The sequence below is a fragment of the Sapajus apella genome, unplaced genomic scaffold, assembly GCF_009761245.1.
Source record: "Sapajus apella isolate SASKATOON/1434 unplaced genomic scaffold, GSC_monkey_1.0 scaffold49, whole genome shotgun sequence".
NCBI classification, from domain to species: Eukaryota; Metazoa; Chordata; class Mammalia; order Primates; family Cebidae; genus Sapajus; species Sapajus apella.
Window position 1 is genome coordinate 4,796,932 of NW_022436989.1, and position 22,874 is coordinate 4,819,805.

General features: G+C 39.3%; 1 protein-coding gene across 6 annotated transcripts in view; it reads left to right on the forward strand.

Annotated features, from left to right (window-relative positions):
• The first annotated feature begins 7,676 nt into the window (after nt 1-7,676).
• AKT3 (AKT serine/threonine kinase 3) overlaps nt 7,677-22,874 on the forward strand; it is a 331,186-nt gene continuing 315,988 nt past the window's right edge. For 2 of the 6 annotated variants that reach the window (XM_032242411.1, XM_032242412.1), the window contains exons 1-2: nt 16,960-17,131; nt 19,057-19,214. In XM_032242411.1, the coding sequence (XP_032098302.1) occupies nt 19,169-19,214 (46 nt within the window). In that variant the 5' untranslated portion in view covers nt 16,960-17,131; nt 19,057-19,168. Of the gene's footprint in view, nt 7,873-16,959; nt 17,132-19,056; nt 19,215-22,874 lie in introns of those variants that run through there. The other 4 variants (XM_032242408.1, XM_032242410.1, XM_032242409.1 and 1 more) reach the window with 3 other exon arrangements.

Sequence of the window (22,874 nt, forward strand, 5' to 3'; positions counted from 1 at the left end):
AAAGAGGGTTATCATCACCGTCATTAAGGAGAGAGTGCACAAAGAGTAATGAAAGTTGGAGACTTTGTCTTTTTCCTCACTCTTCGTAAGTTTTCCCTTATAGATTAAAGAAGCTTCTGCTCATGAATATGGTTTCAGATGTCATGTAATTCAGATTTTCTCAGATATTTGGGAGAAGACAGCTATGAGGGAGTAACTTTTCAGAAGATGAGGGGTGGAAAGAGACAATGTAGGCAAGCATGACGTGTATTTAGCAAATTGTTATTCTCTGAACATTGTATACTCAAGGATCCCAATAGTTCTTTGAATGAAGCAAGAAAAAGGTAAGTAGTTAAAATTAGACCCCAAAGTCCAATATTTTCTCAATTTTTAACACCTTGATAAAGAACAAAGGAAGGCACACCTCTCTTTGGTAATAATAGACATTAAAGGGAAATCAAGGCAATCTTACATTATTTTTAAAAATCTGGCCAGCGTGGTGGCTCATGCCTGTAATCCCAGCACTTTGGGAGGCCAAGGCAGGTGGATCACCTGAGGTCAGAGTTCAACCATGGTTGAACATGGCAAAACCCCATTTCTATTAAAAATACAAAAAAAAATTTAGCTGGGTGTGATGGCACACACCTGCACTTCCAGCTACTTGGGAGGCTGAGGCAGGAGAATTGCTTGAACCCGGGAGGCGGAGGTTGGTTGCAGTGAGCTGAGAATGTGCCACTCCATTCCAGCCTGGGCAACAGAGCAAGGCTCCATCTCAAAAAAAAAAAGTATACAAAAATTCATTATTTATAACTCACGCCTGTATCTAGAGGTTTTCACAGCTCAGCATGACCTTTGTGCAAGTGACTGACTCTCATACAAATTGCACATTTATCTTTTATTCTTGATTTTGTGGCATCTATACCGTAGCATCTTCTGAGATAAAATTTCAATGTGTCCAACTTTAAATTGCTTAATAAAAAATTTGAGAAATTAGCCAAGGGCAAGAGTCTCTAAAAATATTTAATAGTAATGTAGGTAATAATGTATGAAAAAGGCAATCTGTTGCAACATATTTATCAAACAGGAATACAAACATGTAGAGAAGATACTACTTTAATTAATTTTGTGCCTTGAACACCTGTTAAGTATCTTATTCAGTAATAGCTGATAATGTTTTAATACATGTAAGCACACACCTAAATAAGAAACAGAGAAAATAGTGATACCACAGAGAAGATTTTTTTTTTTTTTTTGAGATAGAGACTCACTCTGTCACCCAAGCTGCAATGCAGTGGTGCAATCACAGCTCACTGCAGCCTCAACCACCTGGGCTCAACTTATCCTCTCACCTCAGCCCCTTCAACCACCAACAGCTGGGACTACAGGCGTGAACCACCAGGCCTGGCTAATTAAAAAAGTAATAATTTTAGTAGAGACAAGGTCTTGTTATGCTGCCCAGACTGGTCTCAAATTCCTGAGCTCAAGTGATTCTCCCGCCTTGTCCTTCCAAAATGCTGGGATTACAGGCATGAGCCACCACTCCTGGCTGAGAATATGCTCTTTAATATGAATTTTAAATTGACGTTTCAACTGAGATCTCAAGATGCAAAAGTATAAAATTTCAAGCTTGGTCACTATTATGAAGGAAAGAGTTCAAAATTGAGCCTATGACTCAAATACGCTCATCCACTTAAAAAATATAAAATAGTGCATAAAATTTGAGATAGAAAAGGCTTGTGAAGGGGAGACTTGCGCTCCTCACCTCCTGTGCAGAGAAGATGAAGGATGCTTCTTCAGCTTATGCCGGGGGCTTCAGGGGGCTTCCATGGGTTGTGTGGAGAGCTTGGAATGTTTGTTGTAATGGCGGGTGGACGTGGGGCAGGGGCATTTTGTGTACTGGGATCTGACTCCCATTCAGAAAATTGGGAAACAGGCTGCCCAACTGCTTGGAAGAGGATGGCCTGCAAGGCAAGGGATGCTTGAATGTTTCCCAGGCCCAGACAGAGTCCCACGGGAGAGACAGAACTTGCCTGGAGCCATCTAGAGTGGTGCCTAGGAGACTTTCTCCCTGAGTGGTGAGAAGACTCCAATAGGACTTAAGAAACAGAAGCTGAGGGGCCATCAGGAGTGCCAGCGTCACACATCACAGAGACTGCAGTTAGAGTACCTCAGAAGCAACTCTCCAAAAAGTCCCTGGACAGCCAGTGTGAAGCACACGCCAGCAGCCTCATAGGCGTGTGACCTGTATGGAATACGGGCTTATATACTCGGTTTAATGCTATGTTCTCAAAGTTTTAAAATTCTTAGCTCTTCTCCAGCAAGGGGCCCAGCATTTTCATTATGCACTGGGCCTTGCAAATCATATAGCTGGTTCTGTGTGCTGGGCTGAGAGAATGCAAAGCTAGCTGACAACGGTACCAGCTGGGTAAGAACTGTTTTGTCCTTCACTCAGACTGACTCGTGGAGTGGAAGAGGAAAATAAGATAGAGAAATTGAGAAACTGAGCCTGCCTGCTTTCCCCACTATGGCTTTCTGCCTAAAGTTTGAATTCTGGCCACGCAGGGTGGCTCACGCCTGTAATCCCAGCACTGGGAGGCTGAGGAGGGTGAGTCATGAGGTCAAGAGATCGAGACCATCCTGGCCAACATGGTGAAGCCCCATTTCTACTAAAAATACAGAAGTTAATTGGGTGTGGTGGTGTGTACCTGTAATCCCAGCTACTCAGAAGGCTGAAGCAGGAGAATTGCTTGAACCTGGGAGGTGGAGGTTGCAGTGAGCCAATCGTACCACTGCACTCCAGCCTGGCGACAGTGAGACTCTCAAAAAAAAAAAAAAAAATTTTGAATTCTAAATCAAATTCAGAGCTTTGATTCAAATCCAATTACTGAATTGAGATAGTGTTTGCAATTTAAAATGGTCTGTCTAGTCAACAGAAACATTCTCAGACTGATTTTCTCCTACTATGAAAAGCCAATGTTATTTAATGATAGCACAGAATCAACAATTGAAGGACTTCATAGTGGGTTCAATAGTGAGATGTGGACTTGAAACTTTTCGGTTAATTGTGAAAGTATTTTCACTAGCAGAATAAACCATGTTTTAAAATGGATGGAGAAGCTTTTTGGAACAATACTGTATTTACATGGGATAACCGAGGAAGAAGTTGAGGTAATTGTCCAGGCAAAAGTTGGAGATTTACCATTATTATTTCACTGGTAGCTGTTTCATCGGAAAGTTCAAACCCCATAGAGCAGATTCAGAAACAACTAGAAATGCATAACACCTCAGGAAGTTAAAATTATATACTAAAATGAGGCTCTGGAATTATAATATTTATTAATTTTATCACATACCATGATTCTCCTGCATAGCCAGGAATAATAATTGTGTATGTTTGTTGCTTTGGAATTAGAACATGAATTCTAGCTCAATGCTCTGCAAGCAGTTATTTAATTGTGGCAACTTTCTATGACCCAAGTGTCCTGAAATAGTAAAGGTAATGTCCAGAGATTGCTTAAGTGGCTAACAGATTTAGCTGTCTGAGAGTGAGAACATGAATGAAAAAAATTCATTCATACTCTAATAACATAGCAGAAAAATAAAATCTGGCAACAAAATAAGAGGGAGGTTTCCACAGGGCTTTAAGTATTCCAGTTTCACATAGCACCAGATTAGTGATATATCTGGCCCTTGGCTATGCTCATAGGTGCCTGTGCCTTAAGAAAGACATTGGGGAAGGGAGAAAAAAGCCATTAGTACTGATAACTATTGCAATGAACTGTATGGCTTAGTCATTTCGGGATGCTATAAGAAAATACCACAGACTGGAAAGTTTAACGAACAGAAATTCAAGCTATACCCTTTTAGAAATTGTTCTATTAATCACCTAGGATATATTCACTAACTACAGCTGTAGACTTAACATGGTTATTTCGGAACCAACTGTGGCAGAGAATGCCAACACAGATTTTTGTATTTGTTTGTAGCAGCTATTATTAGATTAATATAAATATGTTCACATTTATGATAAAGGAAGTTTAGCTTGCTGACCACTCACTGTGTTTTAGGTACTAATATTTTATGAAATTTAATTCCCCTAAGTTATTGAAATAGTTCTAACTGCCATTTCACAAATGAGGAAATTAAAGCTTAGAAAACTTAAGCAACTTGCCTGAGATGAGACAAATTACGGAGAGAGGATTTGAACTCTGGTCTGCAAGTCTCCAGAGCACTTTTATGTTCTTTCCAATAAATATCTTGCATCCCAAGAAGAAAATACTATATAAACTGTACATAGTATGCAGATTACTGCATTTGTTAGAACATTACAACATGTATTTCTTCCACAAACTCTTATTCTGTGCCTACTTTGTTCCATGTCCCATCCTAGGACAAAACACCCTTTCTATTAAGACAGAAGAGCAGTAACTTAATTTTTGTTACGTGATGCCCTGGTCTGCATTTTTGTGTTTCCCCAAATTCATAGATGGAAATCCTAACTTTCAAAGTGTGTTAGTAGATGGGACCTTTGGGAGGTGATTAAGTCATGAGGGTTTGAGCCCTCAAGAATGAGATTAGTGCCCTTATAAAAGAGGCTCAAGATGGCTGGGCAATTCACTCATGCTTGTGGTTTCAGCTACTCAGGAGGCTGAGGCAGGAGGATTGCTTGAGCCCAGGAGTTCCAGGCTACAGTGAGCTATGATCATGGCACTGCACTCCAGCCTGGGTGACAGAATGTGACCCTGCCTCCAAAAAAAAAGAGGTTCAACAGAGTTCCCTCATTCTTTCTAAAATGTGAGGACACCGCAAGAAGTCACCATCTACAAGCCAGGAAACGGAACTCTCTTTAGACACCAAATCTGCTGGTGTCTTGATCTTGGACTTCCCAGCCTCCAGAACTGTGAGAAATAAATTTCTGTTCTTTATATGTTACCTAGTTGATGGTATTTTGTTATAGCAGCCTGAAGGGACTAAGACACTAGATGCTCTGAAATTCTAAATATCCTTCCAGTGTTAGTTACTCCCAAGAAATGAGGGAAATACCAAGAAATAGCTCAGTATCAAATTTAGACATTGGTAGTAAAGAAGAATGAACATTTTTCTTAAAATGCATAAATAACTACTACTGAGAAATGTTAGTCTTAAGAATATTTGGTGTAATAAAGACTGAAGGCTTTCTTTGCAAAATTTAGGAGAGACATTCTCACGGATGAACATGGTGGCTGCATCCCATGTTATTGGATGCGATGACAAAGCAGAACAAAAAATCTAGCATGCACTCTGCATGGAGTACCAACAGACCACAATCGGCAGATTCTGCCAAATTCATACAGGCATAGTCTGAGAGAAAGAACAATGTTATTTAAATAAGTATTAATCGTAATTAATAGTAATTCTATATAAAATCAGACATGCTTTTATTGTGGAAATTTATGAAATTACTGTAGTCCATAAACAAAAGTAGAGCAGAAATAAAAACTTGCAATTCTTCAAATACGTGAAGCCCAGAGTATGTAATTCATTCTCATATACTTAATTTTAGGGTTTAATCCATCTAAGATTTAATACAATCTAGCCAGACTAGGCAAAATATTTTGAGGTAGTATGGGTCATGACACCTTCAGTTCTTATAAATATATTGATGTTAAATTTGGGAACAAATGAACATCTCACTGATAAGAGGTATCTAGCAATTCAATAATTCCAGATACCCAAACTCAAAAGTTAAGTATTTAAAGTTTCAGATACACTTTTTAGTGCTAGTGTCATAAGGGACTACTGTCTTAAAAATAAAAAGCAAGTTGGGGGTACTAAGGAATAAAAATATGACCCATTTTTGTGTTTTACAGCAAGAAACCTGTAACCCAATAATTTTGCCAATAGTAACTGTGAGAGGTCTAATAATTATGGGATTACATTATGCATATTTTATAGGTAAAAAGAAATAGGATGAAGTCTGTTTATTAATCAGCTCGTAGCCTGCTGGGAAATATGGGAAAAGGGGGAAAGGCACAGTGGAGGACTTTATCTCAGACGGACTGTGTTATCTTGAAATGGCAAATTTTTGCTCCAGGGTGGTCAGGGAAACAAGTTTCCCCTACAAATGGAGAAAACTGAATTAAAAAAAAAAACACAAAAAACCCTTTTAGTTGGTTTCCTACTCCTGTCCACAATCCCAATAGATGGACATTTCAGAAAAGATGTGAAGCGAGATGTGTAAATATTAATACAACACACTATATAAATACCAGGGGTGTTTTAGTATAAAAGAATGACCACCATAAGAGTTGTCAGGACATAGAAAAGCAGAGAACGAAGTGCATGTCAGGAGAAGGAAGTCTTCGCAGAAAGCAGCCACAGGCATTAAAAACGTTGCAATGGGAGAAAATAACAGGTACATCAACAAGGCAAGAGCCACGTGGCGGGATAAGAGGGATGCTGGCCTAGTGTTTCCAGAAGCGACAAAACTTGTAAACTTTTATAACTTTCTGAAGTGTGCTGCATGGTAAATTATGGTCATTCTGCAAAAAAGTGTCCCCAGTGTAGTCTCAGGAGTCATGGACTTCAAAAGAAAGGTCTCCTCGTAGTGAATGTAGTACCTCGTGGCTTTGCCAAAGTCATTGAAAACGAATATCCCTAAAAAGGGTGTGATTTTAAGGGTGAATTACGATTCGCCCGCAAGCTGTGTACCGTGTGTGGACGAATGCTTACAGCCAGCGGTGCGGGAAGGCCGTTCGGAGGGGTGTTCTTGGTCTGCGGTGGTCTCCGGGGATAATCAGGAACGGTTCGTGCTCCGGACTGACCCCGGGTCCCTCTTCCCCGAGGCGCAGGGGTGGGGTCGGCTCCCGGCCCGCTCCGCGCTCTCGGGTTCCTTCCTCATTGGGCACCGCCCACCTCGTGGGCTTCCAGGTGCGAGCCCTCACGCCGGGCCGATTTCCCCGAGGGGCCGCGGCGGGCCACGGGGCCTCGCGGCGCGCGCGTCCGCGGCCAGGGCCGGTGCGTGGGTGCGCGCAGGAAGCGGCTGGGCGAGGAGCCTCTTGTTCCCAGGCCTCGGGTGCCCGCCAAGGGCCACGCGGGCGCGGGGGAAACCCAGAACTTCCCGCCCGGGAACGACTGCCCCCGCTCCCGGCTCTGGCTGGCTAGGGGGATGTTCTCGCGAGAGGAGAGGGGGCGCGGGGCGCCGCGGGGAAGCCTGAGGACGAGGGCCGGGCAGGGAGGGGAGCAGAGGCGGCGGGCAGGGCCGGGGACGCGGGGAAGCCGCTCCCGCCAGTCGCCGAGAGCCAGCCCCTGACGTCAGGAGTTTTCCTCAAAGTCAACAACAAGCCCCGCGGCGGCGGCGGCGAGAACCGATCGGCTGCGGCCCCGAGCGGGAGGAAGGAGGGGGCGGGGAGGCGGCGGGGGTCCCCTCAGCGAGGCGCAGCCCGGGAGGAGGCCGCAGACCCCCGCCCCGCTCCGGGCGCCCCCGGGGGCCTAGAGCCGCCGCCCCGCCGGCGTGACCCGGCCCCCGCCCGAGCGGTGTTTTCTGGTGATGAATTTGTAGCCGATATCCGATTCCCAAGTAGAGTCTCCGCCTCCTCCTCTCCCCGCCGCCGCCCTCTCTCCTCCTTCCCCCTCCCGCCGCCGCCGCCGCCGCCGCCGCCGCCGCCGCCTCCCGCTCCAGCTCCGCGGCCCGGCCCGGCCGGCTCCCTCCCTCCCCTGCAGCCCTTCGCTTGCCCTCCCGCCGGCCGCACCGGGCTCCAGGAGGCCAGAGGCTCTGTGGGGTGGGGGGAGGACAGGAGGGGAGGAGGAGGGAGGGGGGACCCCCGAGTCGCCCCCTCTCCTCCCCCCGCCCCCCCGGCTCCATCCTCCGCCGCCGCCCGAGCAGCTGCGGGGCCGCCGCCGCCGCCTTTGCAGGTAACAGCCACCGCCCCCAACTCTCGTCCCCTCCCCGCCTGGCCTCCACTCCCTCCGGGCCCCCGGCCCGGTGCGCCCTCCCTGCCACCCTCGGGCGGGGGGTGGCGGCGGGGTGGGGTGAGACGGGGGCTTCTGGGTTGTCCCAGCGCCGGGGGCGTGGGCGGGGGCTGGGTCACCGGAGGCTTCGGGTGTGGGTGTGGAGGCCAGGGGATGCCCAGCGCGGTTGACACCGACACCCCCCGCTTTCCGGGGGAAGCTGGGGGGCGGCTGTGCGCAGCGGGCCGGGGGAGGGGTGTTCCCGGCCTAGCGGTACTGTCTCTGTCTGGGCTGCCCCGGCCCGGCGCCTCCTGTCTCTGCGCAACTCTCGCTCCTTCCCCTCGCCCCTCCCCGCCCGGGCTGCGCGGCGTGGGGAGGGGGCGCCCGCCTGGACCGGGGACGGCGGCGAGGTTATATAACGCGTGGAACGCCGGTGTCAATGTGTTTGGGTTGGGGGGAGGGAGCCGTCTGCTGCGCGCCCTGGCGCTGAGGCTGTCTGCGCGTGGGGTGGGGTGAAGGCGAGGATGCACAGGCGTCCCCGGGGTCTCCTTCCTTCCCCCACCCTTCCCCGCCACCGGCGCGCAGGGAAAGACGGCACTGGTGGGGTGGGGGTGTGTGTGGGAGGTGGGTAACGTGCTTGTCTGTGTTTTTAATAGTAGTGGGGTTTTGATCCGCTTGGGAGTTGTGTTCTAAGAATAGAAATGTGCGGAAGATGCTGGGTTTGGCTGATCCAGTGATGCTGTCGCTGCTGGCGGCGGCGGCGGCGGCGGCTGTGGCTGCAAGTAAACAAACCAGCCTCTTCCTTGTCCACCTCCTCCTGCGCATCGGTCCGCATCAGCCATGATGCCGGTGGGGCCCTTCAGAGCCTAAAGTTGAAGCCTAGCCGGTTGCTGTGTTGACCCTGACGCCGAGGCAGGGTCATCCCTTGTTTGGGATTTCCCGGGAATTTTCAGTTAGCCTAGAGAGAGAGAAGCTCGTTGGGGCCAGGTTTTTCCAATGCCGATATTTACTGTTTACGATCTGAAAGCAGAGGAAATGCTTACCCATAAGTCAAAGCTGGGATGCTCACATTTCTTCCATCAAAATAATGTTGTTATGAAAATAAAACCAACTCATTTCACCAGTGTGGTATTTTGGTTGAAAGCCTGGTTTTGCAATTGATGAAGTTTCCAAATGGAAAGTCAACAGTGAAACCTTTGTTTCTATATTGATTAATTTCTAGCTCCATTAAAATGGCCAAACTTCGTTTTTAGTTCTTGAGACTAAAGATATACAACAGCGACTTTTTGTAGTTAATACACTGGCATTCGTCTCAAGCCAACAGTTTAGACCTGTGTTCCATATTTGGTAAAGCATGGTCATATTATAGCTTTTAGTAGAACTATAAATCACTAGCTAACCACTGGGTTTTGTTTTTGGTAGAAACTCATTGGCTTAGGTTATATATTTACTTAGGAAAGCCAAAGGCGTAAGAGTCTAATAAAGATGGTGTAGGAAATGAAGATTAGTTTTCAGAACTTGAATATCACTTGCGAAATGTGTATAAACGAATATAAACATTCCAGGAGGTGGTTGTCTTGGAAAATGTTTTATAACTAAAATAGCAACTTAATACTAAATTACTAGTTTTCCAAAGTTTTAATGCACAGTTACATGCAAGATATTTATCAGGACTAATTTTTTTTCCTTTTGCCAGTACATTATCTTGATTTAGAAAATTTACCAAGGTGATTGTACTTGAAAGTTTACCAGGGAGATGGTACTTGATCTTTTTGTTTTCCTTTCCGGGGTTGACCCCAATATCTTTGATTGGCTTGAGTTTCCAATTTTAAAGTGAGGGCGGGCAAATACTGCATGAATGAGACAATGGTGAAATTTCGATGAATGTAGGGCTTTAGTTTTCAGTTGTGTGTTTGTATGTGGATTTGCAGCATGTTTTCTTACAGCATTTAAAAAGTCCAAAGTAATCCTACAAAAATTATGAAATTATTTGTATTCGTTTGGCTTCTTTTCCATAGCTATTACTCGAGTGGATTATTTTCCAATTTAAAATTAATCTTTGGCTTAATCTTGACACTGACTCTGAGTTGTATCTTTCAGAGTACTTTAAGTTTCTGCTTTGGACTTTTAAATAATGTAATTTTATAGATGTAAAATATTTTAAATAAGATTATATTTAACAAATACTGGAGTGTGAACTGTTTGCTGGTTTAATTAAAAACTTTTAATACTTACATTTCATTCAGAAAATTGCTGTCATTAGAAGGGATTTGTTTTCAGAGTCACTGGAAATCTAAGTAAACGTGTTGATGAAACTTACCAGGGAACAAATGTACTTAGCATACAGTCTTGTGGAAAGTAAAGACTTAAGATTTTTTTAAACTGTACCTTTTGATTTAAACATATGAGAAATTTTCTTATAAAAATACAGTGGAAATTTCCAGCTATCTGGGTTTTTTAAAAATGAGGAACCTGTTTTACAAATTGATTTTGTGGAAGTTTAGCCTTTACTTAAACTTAGTGTATTTCTGTGAAAAGATAGCTATACTTTCTTTTGTTGTTTTATCTTTTGGTTCTAGAATTTGTCCTTGGGAAGATAAGGTAATTACTGTTAACAACTTGTTAATTGGATATTTAGCATGATTTGATAGGAGCTTGTCTTTATAGTGTGATTAAGTTTTGAAGTGTTAAAAAGAAATTTAAAGCTATCTTAGATTTGAGCAACAAAATGTAAAACTGAAAAACCATTTTCATTTTGTTTTGAGCAAATCAGTCTTGTAATCTGACTTGCATTTTTATTTTGAAGTTAATATGCATTATGCACACAATTTTTGTTAGAAGATTTGTGTTACTCCAGGTGTCAGCATGTGCATCAGTATTTGAAATCCTGGTCACACAGCATACCTTCTTCTGGAAAGATAGTCCTGAATCATCTGACAGCAAATACTTTGTCATGATCTTTTGCATAGGACAGCGTTAGATTCAGTTTAGAGTTAATGCTAACCAGTGCCTGGTGAGCAATTGCCATGTGCCAGGCACTGTTGTGTGTGCTTTACCTGTATTCATTTAATCATTGAAACAACCCCTGCCAAACTTTTGAGAGTGATTTTTCCCATAAGAAAAACTTATTGTGGCATTTAAAAAATGCCTTTTATTTAAAGTTTCCTAATTCTGCAACACTTCTAAGTGTTTTTCTTAACTTGATTGTACCTATCATTAAACAGTGACAGTTCTAAATTTGGATAATTTGATACAGTAATTTCCATAGCATCAAGTTAGTACAAAAGGTGTATTGACCCATTAACATTCCCATTCATTTGTTTAAAATGCCAAATTAAATACTTCAAATGTTTATGTATTATAGCATCATAGTCTTTCATCAAATTAGATGTAAACTCATTTTCTCTGCCAAGTAATCCTTAAATACTAATGGATAGATAAAATTTGTATATGCTTCTTGACCTGTTGATGTGTTTTTTGGTTCTGCTGCTTTTCAGTACTCTTATCACCTACTACAGATATTTCTCATTTCTAAATATTAACAGGGGAAAGTAAGAAGTTATACTACAAGAAAACACTAGAATTTCAAATGAGAATTTTTCTTCCCTATATTAGATAATGCCTGTGTATGTGGATGGAATTTTAGAAATTTGTAATTAAGAGATTCCCAAGATGGATTTTAGGAGGATTTTATATGTCTTATATTAGATAAGAAATCATCTGACTCTATTTGGGGGACTAGGGGATGGGAGGGGAAGAAGGATAGTATTTTCCAATAGCGGAGCTTAGCCCACATTTTGTCTTAGTTGAATTGCTGTTTGAATGTTTTATTTTCCAATTATAAAACTTTTGAGGATGTGAACTTTGTATATATAATCATGTCTTTCACCTATGGTGCCATATGTATATGAAGTAGATACTCATAGATTTTAACTTGAAGAATCATAAATATTAGCTCTGAAAGAGCTGTAAAGCTATTCAGAGTTAATCTAGTGTTGTGCTTTTATTTTTCTGGCTCAGAAAACTGAGGTGTAGGTAATTAAAGTGACCTTATACATCATCACTTTGGATGGGTCAGGGACTGAAGTTTCTTGGTCTGGTACTCTTCCTAATGCACCAATGTGATGAACTTTGTTATAGGATTGCGTACCTATTGGTTAGCTCAGTTTAATCTGGGGTAAATCCTGTCAAGCTGATTCTTGGTATTTAATGGAACATATATCAATTGCATTTTATGTGTATGGATAGATTTTTTAAAAATTAGGCTCCCAAGACAGATTTTAAAATGATTTTTACATGTGTGTTGGAAAAATTTGGCCAACTTTGCAACCAATTTTTTTTTTTTTTTTTTTTTTTTGAGACAGGTTCTCACTGTGTCACCCGGGCATAATCACCGCCTAGACTTCCTGGGCTCCTGGGCTCAGGCGATCCTCCCACCTCAGCCTCCTGAGTAGCTGGGTCTGCAGGTGCCTGTAATCATTCCCAGCTAATTTTTGTATTTTTTGTAGAGGTGGGGTTTTGCCACGTTGCCCATGCTGGTTATGAATGCCTGGGCTTAAGTGATCCACCTGCCTTGGCTTCCCAAAGTGCTAGAATTACAGGTGTGTGCCACCAAGCCTGGCCACCTGAAATTCTTTTAGTAGCAGCCCCCAACCTGTCCTTGGTATTACAGGTGCCTTCTCATAGAGGCAGCCTACACTTTATGAGAAGTGGAGGGAATAAGTTATCTGTAGCTCTTTTAGTGATTTAGGTGAAACAGGCATCTAATAAGCATTTTTCTATTAGTTTCAAATTAAAATATTAAGTATATCACCCAGTACAAGTTGCTTTTTTATTTTTAATAATGGACCTGTTGATCAAAATGGTAGTCAGATGCCCTAAACAAGTATAAGGAAACGGCCAGGAAAATACTTCATGTTTTTGTAGAAATGTTTTAAAGTTAATCAAATTGATTTTTTTCAGAATTGGCAGTTTGGAAATAGCCAGGTGTGGTGGCGTGTGCCTGTAATCCCAGCTACTTGAGAGGCTGAGGCAGGAGAGTCACTTGAACCTGGGAGGTGGAGGTTGCAGTGAGCCAAGATTGCACCATTGCACTCCAGCCTGAGCAACAGAGCGAGACTGTCTCAAAAAACAAAACAAAAAACAGAATTGGCGGTATGGAAGAACTGATATGTTGTTTGGAAGGTTGGAATTTTGTGTCTTCAGATATTTTGCCGTATTCTGAACTTTAGTGAAATTATCTATAGAAAGAGCTTTAAGAAAATCCCACAAAGTGCTCTAGAGAGAAAAGATATCCAAGGTATATAGCTTATGTGGCTCACTTTCTCTATATGATTTTTTTTTTTTTTTTTTTTAAACAGAATAACATCTCTTAATAGGGAGACTGTCTTGGAATTATTTGAAGTACAGAGCAAATTGCCCAGAATTTCCTTTCTATTTCAGAGCATTTCTTCTTCCTCAGATCCTTCTAAAAGTTTGATATAACCCTATGTATTTATTATGGTATATATTAGTTTTACTGACTTCTTGAAATCAGAAAATGCCACAGAATTGTATTATAATTACCCTTGATCATCATTTGTTTTTCAAAGTAGCAACATTCTGTTGTATTTGAACTTCAGTTCTTTACTAATTCAGTTTGGCTAGCATATATAAAGTATGTTAAAAAATTGTGGGGAGCAAATACATTCTATTTAGTAGTAATTACAGACAAAGAGGTTAGAGAAACTTGTATTATTGGATTTTTTTCTGGCTTTTAACTGAGATATTAACTTACAGGAAATTATTAATCTGTGAATTTTGTTCTTTGTAAAGAATTGCTGGGTGTCGTTTAATTTTATACAAACTTACTTTTAGTCTTGTTATTTCATTTGTGATGCCTTAGTTTAATTTTTAATTCATTTAAAAAATTTTACTTTTTGGACTTTTGAAAAATCTGATACTGAAAAAATATTTAGAACTCTTTGCAAATGTTAATTACGTTTTTGAGAGTTCATATTGTGTTACTTGGTAGAAAGCGTACCAAATTGATAGAAGACTTGAAGGTAGTCACTTTTTCTTTTTTTTTTTTTTTTTTTTTTTTTAACTTGTTGCTAACTTGTTATAACTGTGCGAAAGTAATATTATTTGTTGGTCACAGGTTCAAAATTGTGGCTGTAATAACTACTGCACAAATTTGTTTTTTACAAATGAATTGATATATGTGAAAGCTCTGATAAGTTACAAGTTTGGAAAAGATTTTTTTAAAGAAACCACATAGTTTTACTTACCTCCCTGTAACTCAGTATAGTCCTTGTCACAGAGTAGACAATCAGTACATATTTATTGAATGAATAAGTATATGTGTGTTACATATTTTTGAGCTAATATTTTCAAAAGATGTTTGAAGAAGTTTAATTTTTGCTTAAAATTGAATGTCTGGTTGCTATAAGTAAACACGTATCTTTTACAAATTCTTAAAAGTATCATTAAGAAAATATGCCATTCTTTCCTATTTTTGTTTCCATAATTGATTATTTTGGTTAAATTAATGCTATATTGATAATATATTGATAATGATGGTTGTTTTGTTTGGAGTTGAAACTCGATCTCAACAAAAATGGGGAAAAACTCAAGGAAAAAAAGGATAAGTATTGTGTTCTAGTCCTTGCCATTAATGGAGGTCTATAGGAAACATACCTTAAGGAATAGGGCAGAGTATTTATTATAATTTTAATTATAATTTATATATAAGTGCTTCTTTAATGTTTAAATTTAGTTTTATTTTTAGGATGGCTTAATGCCATTCTCTCTTTTGATTTATATTTGTTTGCTTAGCCTGTTTTTTTGTTAGCTGTCTAAAGCTGCATCTTCATTCATCCACTCATTCATTTATTCCATATTTGTCAGCATTGCTTAAGTGGTAGACACTATCAAATTGCTTTACTAAATTATAATGTGATTGAATGAAGTGAAATATGCAAAATGTTTTGTAAATTATAAAATGACATTCCAATGCCATTATTATCATCAAATTCTCAAATACTCAGTTCTGAATGAAGATACCTTTATTTTAGTGTAACTGCTTTGTGTAAAATCTAAATTGAATCTGTCAAGAATTTTGTGTGAAACTTTATAAGAATGGGAAAAATGAAATTCGCAATGAGATGTTTAATGCATTAAGCTTAAAAGAAAAATAAACCAAATTTTGTCTTATATAGCTCATTGGATGGAACACATTTGTAGAAAAGTTAGGGCTATATATGGAAGGAGGTGAACTTTTGTCTACCCCAGGAAACAGATGACAGAGTTCCAGCTCATCTTGTGGATTAGTGTTTTTAGTTAAGCTGGAAGACTGAATGGGAGAGCGAAGATGCTGTGGTGCAGGAGTATTCCTGCTGTAGGAAAGTTAAAGCACGTGGTTTGCTGCTTACTAGTCAATAAAATTGTTTTTATACCCAAAAGACAGCATTTATTTCTAACATCATAATTCCAGAGTAGTCTACCCATGACAGCTTTTAAATTATGTTCAAAGAATGTATCATTTTAGCCAGTAGAGACCCAGGAGCAGTTTTTAAAGCTGAAAATTACGATTATAGGTAATATTTGATAATAGTTTAAGTGAAAATGGATAAAACCATCTCTATAATATATGCTTGGGTTCACTGCCTCTGATGAAGATTGTAAATTCTGTCCTGTTGATTTAACATACATTTTAATAGTTTAATCTTCATTTTTTTTCCTTTTTTTTCCCCCCTGCATGGGTAGGGTAATGGGATTTAACAGTTTAATCTTAAACATATGAGCACTGATAAAATTTATCTAAACCAGTTTTTAGAAACAATTTCATTATAAAACAAAATTGATTGATTTTTGGGTGGGTCTGGATATTTCAGTGTTTTGTTTTATACTGAAGAAGTAATGAGTAGAAAGAGCATATGCCTGGTTGTCTGCTCCTAGTTGGCCATTTGGTGACTTTTTGATCTTGGGCAAGTTACTTGATCTGCCTCGGTCTCTGTTTCTTCAGCTATAAAATGGGGGTCCCTCCAGCTTTAACATTCTGATAATAAAATGTTCACTTCAAAAAATAGAATCAATTTTGAAAATGTTTTTTAGTGTTCTTTAAAAGCACTAAATATATTGTAATACAAGCCATTTTAATAGAAAGTATGTATTTATATATGTTAATTGGATATATATTATTTTTTATTACTAATTATTACCCTAATCTCTTTTCTGTTTCCACTCAAAGAATAGTAAGATCTGAATTGTGTTTTACTCATATTATATAGTTTCATAGTAAGAAACCAAGAATGGCCTTGATAGATGTTGAGCCCCTTGCTACAAGTATTACCAAAGAGAAGTGCCACAGTGCAGCTCTTCTAGAGACATCATGCACCAGTGTCTTGCCAGTTTTGAACTTAGAATTCTTTATACAGTATAAGTAGTTAACCCTTCAGTTATCTAGCCCTATATTATGTAGCCAGTTGACCATGTTGGATTCTTTAGGATGTTAAATCCAATTAAAATGATGTTTATATTCTTTACTGAAGGTTTTTTTTTTTTTTTAAATATGTGTGGTGAAATGAGTCTTGTCATTATGTGACCATTTTCTATGACAGTAATAAATTTAGGCTTTACTGAGTTAAAGTTATACATATTTCTTCATTTTAGAACCTTTACTATGCCAATAGTGATACTTCAAGAGAAGGACATGTTTGTGGAATTTCCCACTTAGTGGCCCACAGAATTTCTCTTTTTCATCTTTATTTTCATTATTTTTCTAGAATTTCTCTAATTTAGTATTCTGTCAAATGTGTTTTGGGAAAATACATCCAGATTCTAATACCACCCCCTTTTTTTTTTTTTTTTTTAAAGAGAGAGGGTCTCACTCTGTTACCCAGGCTGCAGTATGGTAGTGCAGTTATTGCACCGCAGCTTCAAACTGCTGGGCTCAAGTGATTTCTCCCAGCTCAGCCTCCTGAGCAGCTGGGACTGCAGGTGCACACCATGGTGCCCAGCTAATTTTTCTTTTTTTTTTTTTGTACGGACATGGTCTCACTTTGTTGCCCAGTCTCGCCTTGAACTCCTGGACGTAAGTGATCCTCCTGCCCTGGCCTCCCAAAGTCCTGGAATTACAAGCTAATATCCCTTTTTGACTCTCTACAGCAACAGATTCTCGTGGTGGTTTTGAGCAGTCTCAGCGTTACCTCTGGGTACTGCATGTGTCCCCATGATTCATGAGGTTGGTGGTCTTGTATTCAGCTACATAGCTTTTGTCAGGCTGTTTAGAAAATGTTTAGTCTGGATTCCTGACTGCTAAATGGTTAGGCTCTACACTTAATTTGCATTGAAGAAAAACCTGTAATCTATTTTAGCACTAGCTTGGAAGTGTATCATTTATCACAACTCAAGTTGAGAGAGTATGTTTGTGCAGTCCATCTACCCATTTTTCTAGTTATCTAAAATTCTTGCATATGATTTTTGACCACATAACACTGGTATACCTAGACCACATTTTTTGCTTCCTTTCTGTGCAAATGGATTTACTCAATTTTGTGTTGGCATTTTCCTTTTTAGTTTGAGAGTGACAATAAGAAATATTGCTGTGTATATGACGATGTTTTTGAGGACTTTATTACAAACATGTTATGAAGACCTATGGGATAAATTTGATTTTTGTCCTAGGAAAAGTTGTATTTCTTCTGATGATTTTTTTTTCCTTTTTAAAAAAATTTGTGCAGCGTCAACAATATGGGGGACCCCATCACTACAAAAAATAATTTTTAAAAAAGTAGCTAGGCATGGTGGTGTCTGCCTATAGTCCAGCTACCTAGGAGGCTGAAGTGGGAGGATCACTTGAGCACCAGTGGAGGCTGCAGTGAGCTGTGGTTGTGCCACTGTACTCTAGCCTGGGTGATTGCCAGGGGGGTGGGGGGGGAACCTTATCTAAAAAAAAATTGTGGATGCTGTAAATATTGAAACCTATTGTGTTTTCTTATTTGCATTCTCTTAAGAGCTCCATGCCAAATTTGTGGCTTATCTTTCCCAAATAGGTATGCTTTGACTTCTTTTTATCTTAAGGGAATGTAGTTTTGGAATGCGGGCTCTGCAGTCAGACATCCTGGGTTCAGATCTTGGCTCCATCATTTACTAGGTGTGTTGAAATCGAGCAAGTTGCGTATTCTATGTGAGCCTCAGTTTCCTTATCTGTGAAATGGAGTTAATAGTATCCTCATAAGATTAATCAAGATCACATAAGAATAATAGATGTAAGCATCTACAGTAGTTCTTGGCACATCTTGAATACTCAATACTTGAATACTCATTTTTTTTTTTTTTTTTTTACTTTCACATTCCCTTTGTTTCACTTTATCTACTTTACAAAATAATTGATGTCATATTATGTACTTATTATAATCTACCTGAAATATTTATTGGAACAGGCAGAGTAAGAATACATAAATGATGGTTTCTTGATAGGTTCTATTTTACATCAACTAAAATATTCACGGCCGGGTGCATTGGCGCACTCTTGTAATCCCAGCACTTTGGGGGGCTGTAGCGGGGGATCATGAGGTCAGGAATTTGAGACCAGCCCGGCCAATATGGTGAAACCTTGTCTCTACTAAGAATACAAAAATTAGCTGGGCAGGGTGGTGGTCACCTGTAGTCCCAGCTACTCGGGAGACTGAGGCAGAAGAATCGCTTGAACCCAAGAGCGAAGGTTGCAGTGAGCCGAGATGACGCCACTGCACTGCAGCCTCGGCGATAGAGTGAGACTCTGTCTCAAAAAAAAAAGTATTCACAATTGCTTTTGAAATTACAGGGATTTAGGGCACTTAACTTTCATTCTCTTCCTTCATTCTTCACCTCAAATACACATCACCAAACAAATTTTCTGTATTTGGGTAGGTGTGACTGGTTTTCTTAAGACTTTTGTTGCAACCCCTTAGGTTAAAAGTTTCACTATCATTTGAAATTGGTCACAAGACTAGGGAAGTGCATTCACTATAGAACTGTTTAATAAGTTTGCCAGTTTGAAGAGCTAGACTTTTATGTGAGGTCAGGCCAGTTGAAGACATTTACAAAGAATTTGTTGTTTGTTATTGCTGTGTGAGTTGCAAGAATGGAAAAAAAAGAAATTCTTTCTTCAATACTTCCTTCCAGGCTGAGTCATCACTAGAGAGTGGGAAGGGCAGCAGCAGCAGAGAATCCAAACCCTAAAGCTGATATCACAAAGTACCATTTCTCCAAGTTGGGGTCTCAGAGGGGAGTCATCATGAGCGATGTTACCATTGTGAAAGAAGGTTGGGTTCAGAAGAGGGGTAAGTGCTCCACAAACTGAAAATAATACGGTTGGTAAGAGTGCCAGCAGTGAGTGGTGTCTTAGAAGTTGATCTTTTTTGCTGATGCTGTTAAAGTAGACTGTGACATGCTATTCTAGTAAGAGAGAAGTGATATTTAATGTGTGTTAGGAATTTGCTTGTTATTAAGGTATTTGTAATTCTTGATTTTGGGCATTTATAATCTAGTTAGGTTTGACTTTCTGGTATGCTGTGTGTATGCATGTTACAGAAAGTGTTATATTTTTCTGTGGTGTTTACAGGTTCTATAATCTGGAGAGAGATCTTTGTAATCATTTAATATATGTAAAGTACTATCTTGTATGCATTTAATCACATGTAAATATATACATAAGAGAATGAAGCCAATTTGGATGGTGGCAGGGGAATGGCTTAAAATAGAAAATGGGATAGGGTTCATCTACAAATTCATGGATTAATCCCATAAATTAGGTAAGTAAAGCCCTGATGTAAAAGGTCAAATGAATACAAGGATTTTTTGTGTGTGTATGTTTATGTTTAATTTCATATTTTTATTTTTCATTATCTAGGTGTAGTATACCTTGTTCAGTCCTTCTTTAGATAAATAACTTAAGCACATTATTATTTTTTATTAAAGGAAGAACTCTTCAATATAACAGTTTATCATCTGCGAGATCCCCTGTTTATGTGGTCAATGTATTTATCAGAAATTTAGAGTTTAGATTAGTTGCTAGGCAACTACTGTTTACTCACATGGCCAAGTTGAGTAGGATGAGGACTGTTCCATTCTCAGAACTTTTTCATTCCTTTATATCTACTTTCTGGTTAAAAGTTGCCTCTTAAATTTTTTTTTTTTTTTTTTTTTTGAGATGGAGTCTCACTCTGTCACCCACGCTGAAGTACAGTGGTGTGATCTCAGCTCACTGCAGCTGCCGCCTTCAGGGTTCAAGTGATTCTCCTGCCTCAGCCTCCCGAGTAGCTGGAACTGCAGGCGTACACCACCATGCCCAGCTTATTTTTTGTATTTTTTAGAAGAGACAGGGTTTCACCATATTGGCCAGGCTGGTCTCGAACTCCTAACCTTGTAATCCTCCCATCTCGGCCTCCCAAAGTGCTGGGATTACAAGCGTGAACCACTGTGCCTGGCCTAAATATTAATTTTAATATTCTTTGAAGGTCTGTGATAAATACCTATGCCGAAAAGCTGTTGTCATAGTTAAATGTGATTATGCATTATTTTTAAAATGGCCTTATTGATTTGTAACTTGCATAATTAAGCAATGTTAAGTTATGTTTTGATGAGTTATGTTAGATATATACAGTAGTGTAGCAAACGCTATGATCATGATATAGTGGTTATTTTCATTACCGCAAGAAGTTCTTTTGTTCCCTTTTGCAGCCCAGTCCTCCTCCCTTAACCCTGGTAACCACTTTATCTGCTGGTACTATAATTTTGCTTTTCTAGAATTTTGTATAAATGGAATCATGTAATACATAGTTGTTTTGTGCCTGATTTCTTTTACATGGCGTAATACTTTTAGTATTCATGTCATTATTAGTCTGTTCCTGTTTATGGTTGAGGAGTGTTTCATGGTCTGGATATATCACAGTTTGTCTGTTAAACACTTGTGGACATTTGGGCTGCTTCTAGTTTTTGGTTAATATGCATAAAAAGTGTGGACATTTGAGTGCACGTCTTTGTGTAATATGTTTTCATTTGTCTTGGGTAATAACCTAGGAATGATATTGCTAGGTTGTATAGTAAGTGTATGCTTAACTTTATAAGAAGTGTTTAACAGACTGCCCGGCTGTTTTCCAATGTGCCTGACCGTTTCTGTTGTCAAGTGTAATTTCTTTCAATGTCCTCCTCTTGTTAGAAATTAGAAAAGCTTTTTCAGATTTCAGTGCTTTATAAAGCCTTTTTTGGTTTCCTTTTTAAACATATTTATATTATTTTCCTACTTTTTTTGGAGGAGGATGGCAAATCACTTAAACCTTTTTGAGGTTTACTTTACTAATCTCTTAAAATCTGCTTTTACAAGATTGTTGTGAGGGTTAAGTGAGGTGATGGATGTGGGTATATTTTTGACAGTTTTAACACAATGTAAGCTATTTCTATCTCCACATGTTTATCAAGGATTTAGGATGATTCTTGAATCTGTTTAATTAATTATATCTTTGAAATACCATAATAGAAAGTATTTAGTGCATGGATTATAGAAATGAGAAGAAATGAATAAGAATTTCCCATCATTTTTCCTGTAGTAGTCAGGGAAAGGGGTCTCAATAATGTGTATGTGTTTATTTGGAGATGAATAGTCACGTAAACATAAGACTTTAATACACAAGGGTATAAAATGAAAAATACAAGTCTACTCCCTATCTTTTCTACCTCCTTTGTCAGAGGTAATCATTTTAGAACTTTTTTCCTATTTTTAATCTTCTCATAATTATGCCAATTTTATATATAATATACTAAACTTTAACCTTAAGTAACCTATCTCCTCATTGTAAAAAAAAAAAAAAAAAAAAAAAAAAAAAAATAGAAGAATTTAACTTCTAATCCCAATTCTACCTTCTTTTATTTATTTTTTGGTTGGCTTTATGATTAAACTTAGAGCTGTTTGACAATTTAGAGTGTTCAGACATTGTCTCTAAACTTGCCACTTTATAAGTTTTAAAAAAGAAATACCATTCCTCCTCATCTTTCCTTGAATTCCTTAATTCCCTGTCCAGTTTATGCCAACTATAACGTTTATTTTATATGTCAAGGTTTATAATATTTACATTTGCGGATCCTGAAAAGCAGTTAAAATATGATGTTTTATAAATATGGCTAAACAAAGTGGTATGATTAAATTCTTAGAGAACAAATGGATTTATTTTATTTTACTTTAAGTTCTGGGATACATGTGCAGAATGTGTAGGTTTGTTACATAGCATGTGCCATGGTGGTTTGCTGCACTTGTCAACCCGTCACCTAGCTTTTAAGCCCTGTGTGCATTAGGTATTTGCCCTAATGTTCTCCCTCCCCTTGTCCCCCACCCCCTGGCAGGCCCTGGTGTGTGTTGTGTTATTCCCCTCCCTGTGTCCATGTGTTCTCATTAGAGAACAAATGGATTTCTTACACTGTTTTGATACTTCAGAGCTGCCATACTTTAATTTGGTTTATAGTTTGGACTGTGACTAATTTTCCTGGATTTTCTAATTGCCACATTTACCCTCTGTCGGTGGAAGAGTTCAGGCTTTTATTATATCATCTGGTTATCCAGTTTTTTAATTATACTGTTGAAATTCTAGCATGAAGTTACTACTTTTTGGATATGATGTTCAACTAACATCATGTTATTTGATTCTTGGACAAATTTTATGCTTTCTCAGATCCTACATCTTTTCATTTTAGATTTGTCTTACCATTCTCTAGAGTACTTCCTGAAGTAACTTTTTCAGGAGGAATGTGTGTGGGTGCTTGTCAGTATAATGTTTGAAAATGTCTTTTTCACTTTCATACCTGATACATACATTGGCTGGGTATAGAACTCAAGTTTAAAATAATTCTTCAGAATTTTGAAGGTTGCATTCATTCCACTGCCTTTCAGTAACCAGTTTTACTGATAAGGGATTTGTTGCTAATAAGAATCACTTCTTTGTAGGCAACCT